This window comes from Haliotis cracherodii, unplaced genomic scaffold, assembly GCF_022045235.1.
Source record: "Haliotis cracherodii isolate W230 unplaced genomic scaffold, xgHalCrac1.p SCAF_5, whole genome shotgun sequence".
Taxonomy (NCBI): domain Eukaryota; kingdom Metazoa; phylum Mollusca; class Gastropoda; order Lepetellida; family Haliotidae; genus Haliotis; species Haliotis cracherodii.
Window position 1 is genome coordinate 23363373 of NW_027266308.1, and position 20637 is coordinate 23384009.

Sequence of the window (20637 nt, forward strand, 5' to 3'; positions counted from 1 at the left end):
ACAAACAAATAAACCGATATAAACTGGAGGCCATGACTACAACGTGTTGCACTCGAGTGTCACGATATCGCTCTCGCCTGTCATTACGCTTAGCCTGATATAGCATATACAACCTTTATATGATAAATTAGTTTGTCAATGTTCCCCCAACTTGCTGACTGTGTACCTTTTCAAGAGGGATGGGCAGAACAAAAGCCTGACATGAAAGCTGTTGGACGTGTACCACACAATGCATCTGTTGCAAACAGTGTTACATTCTACCAGCTACAAGCTTTCATGTTAAAAGAATAGTTGTTGAATGGTTATCGTAGTGTAGTTGTTTAACATTGCTTTTGCCCGTCTAAAACCCAGCCCTTTTAAAGTGTTTTCTTACATGACAAATCAGATTCTCTTCTAGATTAATCAAATCCTTGTTAGTCAAACAAACGAATAGTTTGGTCAGTAATATGCCCAAGATGAATAGTTTGTTGGCAGTGGTGAAAAAAATAAAAAGCTTGTTGGCAGTGGTGAAAAAAAATGAATAGCATGTATCGTGGAAAATACGCAAACGTCAAATGTTTTGTGTGATAATGAATAGACTGTTCGATGGCGCTCAGTAAATAGATAGTTTCTTGGTTACAGCAAGGAAAAGGTGGATTGTTTGCAAAGAACTATGCATCTGTATGTACTCCTCTCATTTCCGAACTAAATAAAAGATACTATTCAGGATTTTAAAATGAATGAAATTCATTTAATGCAGGGCACAATAAGTATGTTGTGTATCTACCAGGCAGAGCCCACACAGTATATTGTGTGGCTAGCAGGCAGAGCACATGCAGTATATTGTGTATCTACCAGGCACAGCACATGCAGTATATTGTGTATCTACCAGGCAGAGCACATGCAGTATATTGTGTGGCTAGCAGGCAGTGCACAAGCAGTATATTGTGTGGCTAGCAGGCAGAGCACATACAGTATATTGTGAATCTACCAGGCAGAGCACATGCAGTATATTGTGTGACAAGCAGGCAGAGCACATGCAGTATATTGTGTATCTACCAGGCAGAGCACATGCAGTATATTGTGTATCTACCAGGCACAGCCCATGCAGTATATTGTGTATCTACCAGGCAGAGCACATGCAGTATATTGTGTATCTACCAGGCAGAGCACATGCAGTATATTGTGTGGCAAGCAGGCAGAGCACATGCAGTATATTGTGTGGCAAGCAGGCAGAGCACATGCAATATATTGTGTGGCAAGCAGGCACAGCACATGCAGTATATTGTGTATCTACCAGGAAGAGCACATGCAATATATTGTGTATCTACCAGGCAGGGCACATGCAGTATATTGTGTGGCATGCTGGCAGAGCACATGCAGTATATTGTGTATCTACCAGGCACAGCACATGCAGTATATTGTGTGGCTAGCAGGCACAGCACATACAGTATATTGTGTATCTATCAGGAACAGCACATGCAGTATATTGTGTGGCAAGCAGGTAGAGCACATACAGTATATTGTGTATCTACCAGGCAGAGCCCACGCTGTATATTGTGTATCTACCAGGCAGAGCACATGCAGTATATTGTGTATCTACCAGGCAGAGCACATGCAGTATATTGTGTATCTACCAGGCAGAGCACATGCAGTATATTGTGTATCTACCAGGCAGAGCACATGCAGTATATTGTGTATCTACCAGGCACAGCACATGCAGTATATTGTGTGGCAAGCAGGCACAGCACATGCAGTATATTGTGTGGCTAGCAGGCAGAGCACATGCAGTATATTGTGTGGCTAGCAGGCAGAGCACATACAGAATATTGTGCATCTACCAGGCAGAGCACATACAGAATATTGTGTATCTACCAGGCAGAGCACATGCAGTATATTGTGTATCTACCAGGCAGAGCACATGCAGTATATTGTGTATCTACCAGGCAGAGCACATGCAGTATATTGTGTGGCAAGCAGGCAGAGCACATGCAATATATTGTGTGGCAAGCAGGCAGGGCACATGCAATATATTGTGTGGCAAGCAGGCACAGCACATGCAGTATATTGTGTATCTACCAGAAAGAGCACATGCAATATATTGTGTATCTACCAGGCAGGGCACATGCAGTATATTGTGTGGCATGCTGGCAGAGCACATGCAGTATATTGTGTATCTACCAGGCACAGCACATGCAGTATATTGTGTGGCTAGCAGGCACAGCACATACAATATTTTGTGTATCTATCAGGCACAGCACATGCAGTATATTGTGTGGCAAGCAGGTAGAGCACATACAGTATATTGTGTATCTACCAGGCAGAGTCCACGCAGTATATTGTGTATCTACCAGGCAGAGCACATGCAATTGTGTGGCAAGCAGGCAGAGCACATGCAGTATATTGTGTGGCAAGCAGGCAGAGCACATGCAGTATATTGTGTGGCTAGCAGGCAGAGCACATACAGTATATTGTGTATCTACCAGGCAGAGCACATACAGTATATTGTGTATCTACCAGGCAGAGCCCATACAGTATATTGTGTATCTACCAGGCAGAGCCCATGCAGTATATTGTGTGGCAAACAGGCAGAGCACATGCAATATATTGTGTGGCAAGCAGGCACAGCACATGCAGTATATTGTGTATCTACCAGGAAGAGCACATGCAGTATATTGTGTATCTACCAGGCAGGGCACATGCAGTATATTGTGTTGCATGCTGGCACAGCACATGCAGTATATTGTGTGGCTAGCAGGCACAGCACATACAGTATATTGTGTATCTACCAGGCAGAGCACATGCAGTATATTGTGTGGCAAGCAGGTAGAGCACATACAGTATATTGTGTATCTACTAGGCAGAGCACATGCAGTTTATTGTGTGGCTAGCAGGCAGAGCACATGCAGTATATTGTGTGGCAAGCAGGCAGAGCCCATGCAGTATATTATGTGGCAAGCAGGCAGAGCACATGCAGTATATTGTGTGGCAAGCAGGCAGGGCACATGCAGTATATTGTGTGGCAAGCTGGCAGAGCTCGTGCGACAGTGATTAACTTTTACAAGGGGTGCTTAACATTTTTGCAGGTGTATACTAGTATATGGTTAACATGTTACAGTAGATTTCAAGCGTGAAGTATTGTCACACTTTACAGTGAAGCCGCTGTCGATCGCTACCTTCTTTATTGAAATTGGGTGTGTGCGTGGATGTCTGTGTCGGGTATAGCCGGGGCCACACTAACGGGATTTCACTATATCTAGTAAACAAGGTGGTATTTGTTGGTGGATATTATCACTTTTATATGTTAGAATAACAGTGCCATACAGGTTAGATGGGTGTGTTTCTATCTACCCTCACAAAGCATTTGTTTAATTGGCAGCTGTCCGCCTCCGTGGTCTAGGGGTAGAGCGTCTGCCCGGAGAGCGGAAGATATGAGTTCGACCCCCAGTCGCGTCATACCAAAATACGTTACAATATGGTACTTGTTGTTACCCTGGCGCGCGATTTGACTGGCGCGCAGCATCAAGCAAATCCTTTGAGCTTTTGAGAACCAACATGGTATTAAATCCACTTGTCTCAAATACTTTCTTTGAATATGAAGAATGTCCTTCATTGTATCGGGGGGCACGGGTGGCCCAGTTGTCTAAGGCGCCGCGATTCGCTGTGAAGAGTTGCGTCCCTTGGGCACGCCAAAATCCCGGTTCGCCCCGATTATGTTTCTAGGTTTGTCAGCACCATACCCGTGCTCGTGGGTTTCATCGAAGTGGTAAACGTCTGAGACCTGCATCACTTCGGGCTTTCCTCCCACATTAAGCTGAAACGCTGCGATATAACTGGAATACTGTTAAAAGCGGTGTTAAACCCAACTCACTCACTCACTCATTGTATCGTTAGATTATCGTTAATCATTGAGACAGATATTTGGTGATACATTTGCTGTACCCTGCAATCTTTGACTGTCTTTTAATGAAGCTTTGGAATCCAGTACAAGAGATGAATGTAACCTATTAAAGCCAAAAGTTGATAATACTGATGGGTGGTTTTGGCAGACTTCTTCCCGAGTTAACAATTAATGTGGTGATGATTACATGAAATGGTTATGTTATTAGAGGAGTTGTCAATGGTCAATCTTCTTTTTGGCCAATGTTCTTTGATAAAAAAAAGTATGCAGTGCTTACAGTCATAATTATTATTTTTTTCAGATGCCTTCAACATATATATTCTCACTGTTCGTGCAAAGAATAATGCAACAACTGGAGTAGTTTCTTTATTTCGCTGCAAGACATGATTAGATTGATAAGAGATCATGTTTCATACCAGAGCCTCAGGTACCCATACAGGCGGTTGCAGCTACGTGTGTATCTATTCCTGACATGCAAGCCACACCTTCGTGACTGGAAGAGGCTCCCATGGCTGCACGTCCTACAGCTGCGCACCCGACTTCTGAAGCGACACCCCAGCACACAAGGACCCCAGGATCCCCACTGCCGAAACGCACACCCCGGCCCACACATGCCCTCTGAGTCTTGCCACGCCCACAGATCCACTTTTGGCAGCCGATTGCAAAATCTGATCCGGTTCCTGTAACACACAGTGAGGGAGTAAGTATATTCATTACGCTTTCAGCAAAATCAAGCAATATCACAGCAGGGGACACCAGAAATGGGCTTCAAACATTGTACCAATGAGGTGAATCAAACCCGGGCTTTTGGGTTAACCACCAGGCTACCCTATTGCTCTGTTTCACGCAGAATGCATTTTGGTCAGGGGAGTGAGTGAGTGAGTTAGGTTTACCGCCGCTGTTAACATTATTCCAGTTATATCGCGGCGTGTCAGCTTAATGTGGGAGGAAAGCCCGAAGTGATGCAGGTCTCTGACGTTTACCACTTCGGTGAAACCCACGAGCACGGGTATGGTGCTGACAAACCTAGAAACATAATCGGGGCGAACCGGGATTCGAACCCACAATCATAGGTTTCTGGCGTGCCCAAGGGACGCAACTCTGCACAGCGAATCGCGACGCCTTAGACGACTGGGCCACCCATGCCCCCATTGGTCAGGGGAAATGTGTATGTCCGGACACTTTGTTCAGGTGAAGCGTGAAATATTTAGAAGCTGGCCATACTTTACTCACCTTGGTTCAGCGTTCCTAAAGGCGTTAGGCTGGATCCTGTTGGTGTCGGTGTTGTCGCAGACCACGCGAGAGAGAGACGTTTGACGGATCTCAGCCAGCTGTTCTAATAGAAGAGTGAAAACGCATAAAGCACTTCAGTGAACAACACTTAAACCAACACAGCTTTAGTATCAGAACGTCATGGCAGATATTTGTGTGTTGAGAATATAAAAATACATACTTTGGGTAAACCCGACAACCGCATCATCCGTCTCATACCAGAATCTGTCACCGATCTTCAACAGCTCGAATTGACGGGCGACAATACAAGAGAAAGTGTTCCCTAATAGTCCCCCATCAACTGGACGTTCTGACACGCCTCCAGAGAACAGATCAATGTCATCAGGAGATCTGCAAAACAATCAATTATATATACAGACATAACCTTAAAACACCTTCAATTTCTTCAGCTCTGTAAGGACACCATTCTCGTCCTCATATCTGACACTAATCTTTCACCTATCCCGTACCCTTCGATGTCTCTCACACCTAGCAATATCTAGTCTGTGTCCGAACACCATCGTACCTGTACAACACTTGTAGAGAAGCCGCAGCATCGTTCGGATGATCCACAAGACCTCCAGGGCTGGTTGAGAAGTTTTCAGCTTCTGGGAGTCCACACCACCTCCGCCAAGCATTGTACCCTGGTATAGCATGATCACGGCCACGTTGAATGTTTAAAGACATCAGATCGAGACTGTTACCTTCATCATCTGGGAAGAGGAAGTCTGTAACTTCAGGGGTGACGTGTCTGTCAACGGAATTGGCCCTATCGACCAGGAGCCCTCTTGTTAGCTCGTTTACAGCATCACCAGCGGATGAAAGAATAATGGATGTGTTTCCAAATGAGTCTCTAAGTCGGAGATCTTCTCCACCCCTAAATCTCCTGTTTGGACGACTAAAGAAGGATCTTATCATAGAGTGGCCGAAGCGGTAGGCAGCTGTAGCAAAGGCATTGCGAATACTGGCATCAATACTGGCATTGTAAATATTAACAGGACCAGTCGATGGTCGGAGACCAAACTTGGTGAGAAACTTTGGTGAGAGGACGAGGGGAAGGAAGTCGGCGTAGGAGATGTGCTGTATCATGGCTCCCAGAATCCTCCTGGTTTCCTGGAACAGCCGCTCATCATCCCAGTGAGGGTTGATATGTGCAAGCCTCCTGGCCACTCTGTTGTGTTCCCGCAGCCAGATGGTGTGCATACTTGCCAGAGACATGTGCTCGTCCACTCTCTCGTCACCTGTACATAAATAATAAAAGGTATGAGTTACGCTTCTGGCGTTCTCAGTGAAGGTAATATATAATTATAATAGTAATAGTATGTTATACTCACTTTATAATGGCAGTATACAGTTTTACCCGCTAATGAAGATATCTTGGTGAACAGAACACATATGAATCACTACTGGAGATCAATCAATAATGCGTCTGATGGAAGCTGAGTAATTTAGATGGACCCGATGCAGAACTTTGTATACTCTGAATAAACATTAATCACCTGACCAAGTTTCTAAATAACAGTGTCTACTGACTTCATTGTAACCAGATTCCACTACACTTCTACCCAAACGCCCTGCATGAATAAACAATTACATACCTGCCCTGAAACAAAAGTTGGGTCCAGTGAACGTGATGCAATCCAAAACAGGGTTTCTAGGCAACAGTTCTGGCCTCATAAATGATGTTCTTAGCAATCCTGAAATACCGTACAAGTAGAAAAAACGTGCATATTAGTATTTGCAAACTGGTAAATGATTTTAATTGTCACTGATGATAAGCCAACAGTAGCACACATCAGAACCCTTGTTTGACTATCGGGAGCCTTTGACAGAGCCCATGTACTTTTTCAAACACTTATTAGCTCATAAGTTAGATGCTTTAAACTATTGAAAGCAAACTGTCTCGTTAGTCTATAATTTCTACATTTCACATCTTTAGGGGGTACAATTGACATTCTCTTTCTACAATGATTAGAAAGAGAGTAATATGGTTGCTAAATCAAGGTTACAGTTTTCCAAAATATTTATGTTGTGGTCATTTCCTGTTTAGATGCACCAGCGATAGCCGAATTACACTTGTACCATATGTTCTCTTGTTTATTCAGGTTAACAAATGACTTGCCTTTGCATTTGTTTGTTATGGGTGCCACTGGGTATCATCTCTATTTGATAGCGATTCATAGCAATTCATAAGCACAATCGACATATACCAGAGATTTCCTATTATCATTAAAATGGTTTTGTCCCTTTTATTTCCAATAATAGTACAATGGGAGAATTTGTGTAGCACTTCATGTATGTATATGTGCAATACCTCCCGTGTGAGCCCTGAGTTCGTCCTGCTCCTCCTGTGTCGAGCCATACACCTGGGATGCATCCACATAGGCTGTCAGCTGGTTCAGCTGCTCTCCTGGGGCTACATGAATATGTATAATATTTAATGATATTTTATCAAGACAATAAATGTCATTAGTATTTTTGAACTGGTCAGGTACTTACTACCACGGCCATTGTAATCACACTGCCAACCCAACCCAAACTCAACCACTGTGAAATCCAGCACCTCAAACACGTGACAAGGATTTGAAACCTTCCATTTCAATTATTCGACATCTCTCATAACCCATACCTCTTTTATTTACACCACTCCAGATCCATCATTGTTAAAAATGTTGTCATCACCTGCTTCGAACACCTCCTCCAATTCCACCACCTTCAGTTTTGTCCTTACCACATCAAAACCCTATCAACTGCCATCACCCCTCGGTCCTCCGAACAACTACCATCACCCATACCTTTGCTCTCTATTTTACCCCTATAATGACTCCCATGACAGCTTTTAAAGCTACCCCCTCAAAAATCCCCTTCAACCTCCTTTGACACTACGCTCGCATCCCTTTGCTCCTTCAAATCAACCCGCACCTTTCACGTCCTTCACTTCAGCTAGCACAATTCGACTCCTCCAGCTCAACTCGCAGCCTTCGCTTCCTCCAATTCATTTCACACCCTTCACAATCTCCACCTCACCTCGCTCCCTTCACCTTCACCACCTCAACTCGTACCCTTCGCCTCCTTCACCTCAACTTGCACACTTCACCTCAACTCGAATTCTTCGTTCCCTCAATCTCAAATCGACTGCTCCATCTCAACTCGCACCCTCCACCACCTCAACTGGAACCCTTCGCTTCCTCGACCTCAACTCGCACCCTTCGCTTCCACCACCTCAACTCGCACCCTTCGCTTCCACCACCTCAACTGGAACCCTTCGCTTCCACCACCTCAACTCGCACCCTTCTCTGCCACCACCTCAACTGGAACCCTTCTCTGCCACCACCTCAACTCGCACCCTTCTCTGCCACCACCTCAACTGGAACCCTTCTCTGCCACCACCTCAACTCGCACCCTTCTCTGCCACCACCTCAACTGGAACCCTTCGCTGCCATCACCTCAACTCAAACCCTTCACTTTCACCACCACAACTCACACGCTCCTTCGTCTACCTCAACTCGAACCAGTCGAATTGTCCACCTCCCCCCCCCCCCTTTCGCTTCCACCATCTCAACTTTCAACACTTTTCCCACCACCTAAACCCGCACTCCTTCGCTCCTCGATCTTCACTCTACACCACTTCATCCCAACCACCCTACTCTCACATTTTATCCCTAAAGCCTCGTACCGCGTCAATTTCTTTTGCCATGTCAATGTGGAGTTGTACTTACCTAAGTTACAGCTTGCGTTGGCAATCTGTACTGAGCGGACAAAGTTGAGGCAGGTGCGGTTGAACCTGCGATCTCCTGTTGGAACTGGAATCGGAAAACATTGGCGTCTGAAAGAAAAAGAGCATAACAATAATTGTGAATATCTTTAATAACTTCATGGAAGAGACTGACATATATTTCATAACTGCACATCTATGAAAACGATTTTATTACATCTCAGCATCTCAGTGATATACTAGTAGTCATGTTTTGTATACAAACATCAACAATTAACTTCTAAAGCATAATCATTTGACACAAAAGGTAGAAGTTCCAGATTATTGCTGTTTACCTGTCAGTGAGGTTGAGGCTGCTAAGAGGTATTCCTTCAGGAACGTCATCTTCACAGCAGATGATGGTGGCTCCATCTGCACCTGAGACCGATTTGTTTGTTATTGTTTTCATGTTTACAGTCATGTATTTCATAGATGTCACATATATTTCAGTTAAGGGAATGATATGTGTACACACAGTAGACCTATTCCAGACTTCATATTTGAGCTCTACATAATAATTTATAACTTCAACTGACCTCGTTCCACTGCAGTGCTAGCGAACTCATGATCCAGAAACTGAGCCCACTGCATGACCATGTGTGTGACGTCACTCTGTGACGTGGCGTCGACGTCAGCAGTATGCAGAGTGGTGCTCACCAGACGAGGACTTACAAGTGGGGTTCCGTCACTTCCGGTTGTTCGTGGTAAAGATATACCTGTAGACAGATGCAAGGCCAACTTCAATGGCAAGGACTCCAATGTTGCATATATAGGTTATCGGCGGTAATAATATTGACTGGATACAAATGTTTATGCATGACTAGGCAAACAATTGATTATCTGTGACAGAAACACTGGGATAAAGGTCGATAAAGGAGTATCATAAACATATCAATTGCACATAACTTGATATCGGGTCAGAAGTTACATGTGCACGTTCTACAAATACAGAAAACTGAAGCCTTTTAAGAGAAGGGCTTGACACAACTGGAGTAGACAGGCAGCTTAAGCAAAGGAATACGCACGCACACACACACACACACACACACACACACACACACACACACACACACACACACACACACACACACACACACACACACACACACACAAACACACACAAACACACACACACAGTCAAACATACAAACTCACCATCGGCATACTGTGGTGGAAGGAACCTTCTCAAGGCGATGAAGCTTTGTCCCCAGTCAGGGTTTTCAAGGTTGTTACAGCTGCCGTTCGCTGACCGGAACATGTCGTTGGCATTACACGCCACAGATTTGGGACAGCCGCTACTGACGTATATCGAAAATTCATGATCATAATATCACATTAAAAAGAACCTGCATGAGGATAATCTATTTGTCGACTTTTAAAGGGGCATCAGAAACCAGCAAAAAGAGTTGTCTGTTTGTAGAATTTGAAAAACTTGTCCTCATCATCCTCCAAATTTGTTTTCTTCAAGGAATAACATTTGAACAAAACTTACTCATCAACAGTTGGTGTTCCTGAAAATAGTTTCTTCCTGTACAGTTGACCGAGTGTGACTGACTTCGGGTTTGTTGACGTGAAGGACGCGTGTTGTTCCGAGGTCGACGTCCCTCCGAGTCGGTCAACACCTGCAGTATCACAGAAATTCAGTTCCTAGAGGTTGAATGCCATGCACGCATGCATCAGATTTAGCTTGCATGTGACATATTAGATTTTTCGTTCTTCCAAGATTTGCTTTATCGCATGTTATGTATACCTATCTTCTGGATTTTGCTTTATTAAGTACTCTAGGGTCGTTATGGCCAGATTCCGCCTGCTGAAGTTTGACACATCCCAGAGGGTTCTTTTAATTATAATTTCAGTGGATTTTTCTTAGGCATTCGATTTAATCAATAAACAAGTATTATGAAGCGAAAGTCAGACAAAACTGACACAACGCTTTCTAGTGATATGTAATGCGTACGGTATTTTTCATCTGACATATATACGAAAAATAATTACAATGTCTTCAAAAAATTTAATGTTGATGTCTACAAAACAACGTGTTGTCACAAAAAATAGGTATGTACATATGTCATATTACACTACTCATAGATAAAAAAAATAATGCATTAGATAAATCATTTTAATGTAAATAATGTTTTTGTCTGTAGATATATAATACAATGTGCAGCTAATTCCCTGAGCAATGGGCGTTATGGCTTATACACTCAATGAGTACGTGAACATGAATGAATGAAGTACACAGGTTACAAACAGGAGGACTACCCTTGATAGTTAGATGCTCCACTTGTAAACCTTCTAGAAGCAGAGAAATGTAAGGTGGTGTACTTTTCTCCCCTTTTAATCTATTTAATCTAACTGCATATGTTTGTGTCATGTCTTTAACTGCATTTGTTAGTGTCATGCGTGATTAGTGATAAAATATTCCTGATTTTTTTCATTGATTTTTCTCTTTAAAGTTTGACGGCAGAAGTAACGAAACTATGTTTGTGCAAAGCGAAAGTGGTAAAGGTGAGGAGTGCATCCACATCCACGTCTACGTCCACTACCACATCCACGTCCACATCCACGTCCACATCCACATTCACATCCACATCCACGTCTACGTCCACTACCACATCCACGTCCACATCCACGTCCACGTCCACGTCCACGTCCAAGTCCACAACCACGTCCACGTCCACGTCCACGTCCACGTCCACGTCCACGTCCAAGTCCACATCACATCCCCGTCCACGTCCACGTCCACGTCACATCCCCGTCCACAACCACATCCACATCCACGTCCACGTCCACGTCTAAGTCCATGTCCACAACCACATCCACATCCACATCCACATCCACGTCCACGTCCACCACCACATCCACATCCACATCCACATTCACGTCCACAACAACATCCACGTCAACGTCCACGACCACGACCACGTCCACATCCACGTCCACGTCCACGTCCACGTCCACATCCACATCCTTGTCCGCATCAATATCCACATCCATATCCACGTCCGCTTCTAAATATGTTCATGATATTACAAAAGTGACATTTTGTGAGTGTTTCTTCTGCCCTGGTTCGTCATGTCTAGACCCTATTACACTTCAACATCGTGGAAGCAGACAAGTGACATATTGTTGGTACTGACCTGCTTCCAAGTACTCCTCATCTTTCTGTATTTCAGCTGCAACCTGCTGTTGACCAGTGAGCTGGACCGCAAATGTTCCCTCCCTTTGACACAGAGAGACTGCGAGGAGAATTAGGAGCAGCCTTGGATCCATGACTCTGGGCAAATATTTAAAGTATACTGAACAAAACAGTTAGGGATCATGAATATTTGGGGGAATATTTTTTTATGAAATTGTGTTCTCAGTCTACAAAAAAATATCCCCCAAAATATTTATGATCCCTAGCTATATTTGTTCATTATAGTTAACAAACTCGAAACTTATGCTACTAAAGACAGGAGATTTTGTATTAATCGCACTTCTGTTAGCATGGAACCTCGGCGACTCGCTTCTCAATGGTTTACCGTAATGTATAGGATAAGTTATAATATACAGGATACAATTCTGCCTCGCTTCTCACTGGTTTACCGTAACGTATAGGATAAGTTATAATATACAGGATACAATTCTGACTCGCTTCTCACTGGTTTACCGTAACGTATAGGATAAGTTAAGACACACACTAACAGGATACAGTTCTTTCTTGCTTCTCACTTGTTTATCGTAATGTATGGGATAAGTTAAGATATACGGGATACAGCTCTTCCGAGATTTTCACCGGTTTATCGTAATGTATAGGAAAATAAATGTTAAGACAAACATGATACAGTTCTTTTTCGCTTCTCACGGATTTACCGTAATGTATAGGATAAGTTAAGACATACTGGATACAGTTCTGGCTCGCTTCTCACTGGTTTACTGTAATATGTAGGATAAGTTATAATATACAGGATACAGTTCTTTCTCGCTTCTAAGACACACACTAACAGGATACAGTTCTTTCTTGCTTCTCACTTGTTTATCGTAATGTATGGGATAAGTTAAGATATACGGGATACAGCTCTTCCGAGATTTTCACCGGTTTATCGTAATGTATAGGAAAATAAATGTTAAGACAAACATGATACAGTTCTTTTTCGCTTCTCACGGATTTACCGTAATGTATAGGATAAGTTAAGACATACTGGATACAGTTCTGGCTCGCTTCTCACTGGTTTACTGTAATATGTAGGATAAGTTATAATATACAGGATACAGTTCTTTCTCGCTTCTCACTGATTTACCGTAATGTATAGGATAAGTTTCTCGCTTCTCACTGGTTTATCGTAATGTATAGGATAAGTTAAGATATACAAGATACAGTTCTTTCTCGCTTCTCACAGATTTACCATAATGTATAGGATAAGTTAAGACAAACATGATACAGTTCTGGCTCGCTTCTCACTGGTTTACTGTAATATGTAGGATAAGTTTCTCGCTTCTCACTGGTTTATCGTAATGTATAGGATAAGTTAAGATATACAAGATACAGTTTTTTCTCGCTTCTCAAAGATTCACCATAATGTATAGGATAAGTTAAGATAAACATGATACAGTTCTGGCTCGCTTCTCACTGGTTTACTGTAATATGCAGGATAAGTTATAATATACAGGATACAGTTCTTTCTCGCTTCTCACTGGTTTGCCGTAATGTATAGGATAAGTTAAGACACACAAGATACAGTTCTGGCTCGCTTCTCACTGGTTTATCGCAATGAATAGGATAAGTTAAGACATACAGGATACAGTTCTTTCTCGCTTCTCACTGGTTTGCCGTAATGTATAGGATAAGTTAAGACATACAGGATACAGTTCTTACTCGCTTCTCACCGGTTTGCCGTAATGAATAGGATAAGTTAAGACATACAGGATACAGTTCTTACTCGCTTCTCACTGGTTTGCCGTAATGTATAGGATAAGTTAAGACACACAAGATACAGTTCTTTCTCGCTTCTCACTGGTTTATCGTAATGAATAGGATAAGTTAAGACATACAGGATACAGTTCTTACTCGCTTCTCATTGGTTTGCCGTAATGTATAGGAAAAGTTAAAACACACAAAATACAGTTCTTTCTCGCTTTATACTGGTTTACCGTAATATGTAGGATAAGTTAAATTAGAATATTTATATTTAACTTTATTTCGGATATACAGGATGCATTTCTTGTCGAGCATATATTACAGGATACTGCTCTTTTCTACTTCTAACATGTTTACCGTTATGTCTTGCATATAATGCTCTTATTATTTTCAGTACGTTACAGTAATGTTTGCTCTCTTTCGTCTCACCCTAATGTATAGGAAATTGCCCTTCTTTAATATGATTCTTGTAATAGTACCTAAGTATAACTTGTGATGTTAAAAACCAACAAAACCAAAAGGCCGATTTGACCAAACATTATCACATCATAACAAGTAAAGTCTGGAAAATACTATAGAGTTATATATTAAGCATACCTTACCTCCGTGTGATCTTTCTTCTACTTTCGGGAAACACCACTCAGAACAGTATTCAACACCCGTTATATACCCTCTGAAGATACAGACACTTATTTATCTGAGCGTGTTACTCTCCGATTGGCTGAGCAGCACGTAATGTCTACAGCATCTGATGCATATTCATAAGATCACGTGAGAGCGCTTGTTCTGCTTCCCTGACTTTATCAGTGAATACAATATTTTAAGATTTTCTCATATCCGTGTTATTATATGCGTATTATTATGTAATTTAACTGTTGGTTTCAAAAATGTGTTTATTTTATTCATTTCAATACTAGAATGTTTAAGATTCTATTTCGAATGCTACTTATTAAAGAGGAAAGCGTGTCGGTACTCACTGGATGAGATTGATGAGTGGGTGTGGTAGAGTTGGGTGGGTTTAATGTTGTTACTCACACAGTTGTCGACGTCGGCGAGGTTTCATGTCTGCATGCGAATGTGTTGCTGACATGTTTTGAGAGATAGGTCTGTCCTGAAATAGAGGTAAGCATTTCACCATGCATCCAAGCATCCATGTTACTAGCAACATGAATTAAATGATTTATAAACGAACTTATATATAAGATAATAGAATGTATATTCATTTGGACTGATGAACAAATCTATCAATATTCAACTAGACAATATTAAATAAAGAATGTATCATAATAGCCATCACTCGTTATTTTTAATTTGATAGTAATAATAACAACGACGACGATGATTATGATTATGATTTATTATAAATCCAATGAAAACATTTATATCATTGAATTCTCTGTCTCCTTTGACACTACGGTGATTGACAAGATGAAGGGAAAACATGGCAAATATGCGGACCTCGTTTACCAAATATCAAACAGTATCCCAAGTACCAAGTGTCCGACTCCCCATTGTTCTCGTTGCCTTAGGTTTGGTGCCTACCCACCTGTTGACTGACATTGGGAGAGTACCGGGTTTTTCTGCCAGGAATACAGCCCTTGTGACAACCTGGGTAAGAAGGTTGCAGTATTGGGGAGTCTTCACATTCTCTGAAAAGTTCTGGTTGGGTTTGACTGGGCAGCGCTTCCTGGGAGAAGTCCCATTCTCTGTCAGGCCTTTTGTAGAGGGGGCAAGGGCCATGAGCTGATAATGAGCCTAACCAGCCTGACTGTGCCAGGATCAGCTAGACCCTCTTTGCTGCAGTTGTTTTTAATCTGTACATAGTAATAATGATAATAATAGTTCTCGGTGGGTTCGACTAGGCAGCGCTTCCTGGGAGAAGTCCCATTCGCTGTCTGGGCTGCGTGTAGAGGGGGCAAGGGCCCTGAGCTGATGATGAGCCTAACCAGCCTGACTGTGCCAGGATCACCCAAACCCTCTTTCTGACGAGACACGTCATATGTGGTAATATGGTTGTGTGTAGTGTGTACTAGATGACGAGACACGTGACATGTGGTAATATGGTTGTGTGCACAAGATGACGAGACATGTGACATGTGGTAATATGGTTGTGTGCACAAGATGACGAGACACGTGACATGTGGTAATTTGGTAGTGAGCACAAGATGACGAGACATGTGACATGTGGTAATTTGGTAGTGTGCACAAGATGACGAGACACGTGACATTAATAAGGTTGTGTGAGTGTGTGTGTGTAGTGTGTGTGTACGTGCGTGCGTGTGTGTGTGTATGTGGGTGTGTGGGTGTGTGGGCGTGGGTGTGTGTGAGGGAGGGAGGGGGGCTGCTTGTACTAGTCGGACTGATGCCGATTTATAGCCCACTGAGATACCATCCCGCAGTTTAACATGAATGCCGCACTCAGACACAGTATACTGCTTCCGAGCCGACCAGTCCTTGTTTTAGCCCTTTAATGTGGTAATATGGTTGTGTGTAGGGTGTAGTAGTTGACGACGATTCGTGCAAATTCAACTGAACAACTAATTGGAGAAGCAAACTCCCTCACTCACTCTACGAATGGTCGTGTCACCGTGTGGCATTAAACAACAAAACACAGAACAATTGTGAGTGTAGCGGGTGCTTCTGGCACAACACTTATTTTCAGTGATCCATTCATATAATTTTCATCAGAAATGTTTGGTGCTGTAATTCCGCCCGTACCATAACGATTGTACACAAAGGCCTGAGGCCTAAAAGAACTGAACCAAATTGATTGATTGATTGATTGACTGATTGATACTTTTCATCACTTGTGTGCATTTTTCGCTCCATGGAATCTATTACGGAAGATATTCGAAACTGATTATTCTCTGGCTTTGACTTTTAAACGATACATAATCATATGTTGAGACCCTGAACATATTTCATGAACATACGGTAAACTATTGACTATGAACAGTTGTCAGAGGAAGGCTACCCTACATTCCTTTTTCTCCAGGAACCATGTTAGGCACATGACGGTAAGGAGTGAGCCACTTGAACTTCATGTGCTACCAAAATTCAAAATCAGGGATAATATTGGAATCTCCGATCATTGGATCCTGGCACGACTAAGGGCAGCAACATTGCACAACGAACTGCTTCAGCTAAATAGGCCACATGTAGTGACTTGATCCCGGAGCTTGTACAGGTGCTTGTACCATGTGATGCATTGAAACTCCTGGAATAGACCATGTCCGGGCTATGACTGCACTCAACATGACATCCTTTTGACATAAGTTCCCCTGTTGCATTTCACAAAACACTGCTAGTTAAACTCTTTTCACTGCTAGTTAAATGTATTTATAGGTTTTATCTCAATGTGATGCAATAATATGACCTATTTACAACAAGAAATACGGAGAACACATCCTGTTGCTGTGCTTGACCTGTCTTATTAAGTAAAAATTTGGCTTGCCTTTTAAATATAAAATCTGAAGTAAGTAACACATAGAAATGAAATGCAGCCATATATATATATATATGCATCAAGTGATTTCATCAGGTGTATGCGTTTTAAATATTATTAATAATATTAAATCTGTGTTTGTGTGTGTGTATATATATATATATATATATGTGTGTGTGCATGTGTGCTTGCATCAGCAAGGAGGGACACCGCATCAGCAAGGAGGGACACCGCATCAGCAAGGAGGGGCACCGCATCAGCTAGGGGACTAGGAGGAACAACGCATCAGCTGGGAGGCTAGGATTAATACCGCATCAGCAAGGAGGCTAGGAGGGACACCGCATCAGCTTGGAGGCTAGGATCAATACCGCATCACCTAGGAGGCTAGGCGGAACACCGCGTCAGCTCGGAGGCTAGGATTAACACTGCATCAGCTGGGAGGCTAGGATTAATACCGCATCAGTTGGGAGGCTAGGATTAACACCGCATCAGCTGGGAGGCTAGGAGTAACACCGCATCAGCTAGGAGGCTAGGAGTGACACCGCATCAGCTGGGAGGCTAGGATTAACACCGCATAACCTAGGAGGCTAGGCGGAACACCGCATCAGCTTGGGGGGAGGGGGGGGGGGGCATTGCATCAGCCAGGAGGGACACCGCATCAGCAGCTGGGGGACTTGGAGGAACAACGCATCACCTAGAAGGCTTGGAGGAACAATGCATCAGCCAAAGCCTAGGGGACGAGAAGGGAGACAGCATCATCCAGAGCCTAGAGGTAACAATGCATCAGCCAATAGACTAGGGGGGACACCGCATCAGCTAGGAGGGACACCGTATCCGATAGAAGGGACACCGCATCAGCTAGGAGGGACACCGTATCAGCTAGAAGGGACACCGTATCAGCTAGAAGGGACACCGTATCAGCTAGAAGGGACACCGCATCAGCTGGGAGGGACAACGCATCAGCTAGGAGGGACACCGCATCAGCTGGGAGGGACAACGCATCAGCTAGGAGGAACACCGCATCAACTAGGAGGGACAACGCATCAGCTGGGAGGGACAACGCATCACCTAGGAAGAACACCGCATCAACTAGGAGGGACAACGCATCAGCTAGGAGGAACACCGCATCAACTAGGAGGGACAACGCATCACCTAAGAGACTAAGAGGGACACCGCATAACCTAGGAGGAACACCGCATCACCTAGGAGGGACACCGCATCACCTAAGAGACTAGGAGGGACAACGCATCAGCTGAGAGGAACACCGCATCAGCTAGGGGACTAGGAGGAACAACGCATCACCTAAGAGGCTAGGAGGAACAATGCATCAGTCAGGAGAATAGGAGGGACACCGCATCTGCTAGGAGGGACCCCGCATCAGCTGGGAGAAACACAGCATCACCTAAGAGGCTAGGAGGGACACCGTATCTGCTAGAAGGGACACCGCATCAGCTGGGAGGAACAACGCATCAGCTAGGAGGGACACCGCATCAGCTAGGAGGGACACCGCATCTACTAGAAGGGGCACCGCATCAGCTGGGAGGAACAACGCATCACCTCAGAGGCTAGGAGGGACACTGCACCAGCTAGGAGGAAGACCGCATCAGCTAGAAGGGACACCGCATCTACTAGAAGGGGCACCGCATCAGCTGGGAGGAACAACGCATCACCTCAGAGGCTAGGAGGGACACTGCATCAGCTAGGAGGAAGACCGCATCAGCTAGAAGGGACACCGCATCTACCAGAAGGGGCACCGCATCAGCTGGGAGGAACAACGCATCACCTCAGAGGCTAGGAGGGACACTGCATCAGCTAGGAGGAAGACCGCATCAGCTAGAAGGGACACCGCATCAGCTAGGAGGAACAACGCATCAGCTAGGAGGAACAACGCATCAGCTAGGAGGGACACCGCATCAGCTAGGAGGGACAACGCATCAGCTAGAAGGGACACCGCATCTGCTAGAAGGGACACCGCATCAGCTAGGAGGGACACCGCATCAGCTAGAAGGGACAACGCATCAGCTAGGAGGGACACCGCATCAGCTAGGAGGGACACCGCATCAGCTAGGAGGGACACCGTATCAGCTAGAAGGGACAACGCATCAGCTAGGAGGGACACCGCATCTGCTAGAAGGGACACCGCATCAGCTAGGAGGGACACCGCATCAGCTAGAAGGGACAACGCATCAGCTAGGAGGGACACCGCATCAGCTAGGAGGGACAACGCATCTGCTAGAAGGGACACCGCATCAGCTAGGAGGGACACCGCATCAGCTAGGAGGGACACCGCATCAGTTAGAAGGGACACCGCATCTACTAGAAGGGACACCGCATCAGCTAGGAGGGACACCGCATCAGCTGGGAGGGACAACGCATCTGCTAGAAGGGACACCGCATCAGCTAGGAGGGACACCGCATCAGCTAGGAGGGACACCGCATCAGCTAGGAGGGACACCGCATCAGCTAGGAGGGACACCGCATCAGCTAGGAGGGACAACGCATCAGCTAGGAGGGACAACGCATCTGCTAGAAGGGACACCGCATCAGCTGGGAGGAACAACGCATCACCTAAGAGGCTAGGAGGGACATCGCATCAGCTAGGAGGAACAACGCATCACCTAAGAGGCTAGGAGGGACATCGCATCAGCTAGGAGGGACACCGCATCAGCTAGGAGGAACACAGCATCATCTAGGAAGAAGACCGCATCAGCAAGGAGGGATACAGGGACCTGTACCAATTGTATTTTTGTGAATGAGAAACTGACTTTTTTACGACATACAAAATATGTCAAAAAGGCAGATCTTAGATCCTTTAGCGAACACCTGGTATCATCACTATTTCATTGTGATCAATAAACACATGCTGATAACATAGTCGGAATTGCAACTACTTTAAGCAGAAATTTCTCATAATTATGGAAATGTGTTGCGCTTTTATTTACATTTGAAATTGAGCAACTCTTTGACCCAACCTATAGAATAGTTTAAGGGACAATCTCGTGATCTCACATTCTCGCGATCGCCACGTTTGGAAACGAGCTAAATTTGCCAAAAAGTGTGAGAATGCGAGATCGCGAGATTTGGCAAATCTCAATTTGGCGATCTCGCATCCTCGTTTTCTTTTTTTGGCAAATAGCACTTTAGTCCAAAGTGGACACGAGAATGGGACATTTGGACATGATGTAAAATCTCGCAATCTCGCAATCTCTACTTGTCAAATCAGGCCACGAAAAAAACGAAATCGCGAGAAAGCGAGATCGAGACAATTCATTTTCTCGCTGTTCTTGCGCATGCGTAATAGTATAAGGTCAAGGCGCATGACCGTGTGGTCATGCTTTTCCCCTCCCGTTGTTGCAGTTTCGTTAGTATTTTAAATTAAAACCCTC

At 44.1% G+C, this 20637-nt stretch overlaps 2 protein-coding genes across 2 annotated transcripts; both read right to left on the reverse strand.

Moving 5' to 3' along the window:
- Positions 1-4283: 4283 nt before the first annotated feature.
- On the reverse strand, positions 4284-15546 carry LOC139443608 (salivary peroxidase/catechol oxidase-like). Its single transcript, XM_071224567.1, has 14 exons — positions 15378-15546; positions 14409-14445; positions 12047-12183; positions 10399-10528; positions 10062-10204; positions 9443-9622; positions 9203-9284; positions 8872-8978; positions 7467-7568; positions 6751-6849; positions 5679-6393; positions 5334-5503; positions 5114-5216; positions 4284-4560 (listed from the first exon to the last, which is right to left on the reverse strand). The coding sequence occupies exons 1-14, from the start codon at positions 15544-15546 to the stop codon at positions 4284-4286; spliced, it is 2451 nt and encodes an 816-aa protein (XP_071080668.1).
- A 2471-nt stretch (positions 15547-18017) lies between these two features.
- On the reverse strand, positions 18018-20361 carry LOC139443609 (flagellar attachment zone protein 1-like). The gene is made up of 3 exons (XM_071224568.1): positions 20261-20361; positions 18994-19827; positions 18018-18432 (listed from the first exon to the last, which is right to left on the reverse strand). Exons 1-3 carry the CDS (start codon positions 20359-20361, stop codon positions 18018-18020), a joined length of 1350 nt encoding a protein of 449 aa, XP_071080669.1.
- Between the last annotated feature and the right edge of the window lie 276 nt (positions 20362-20637).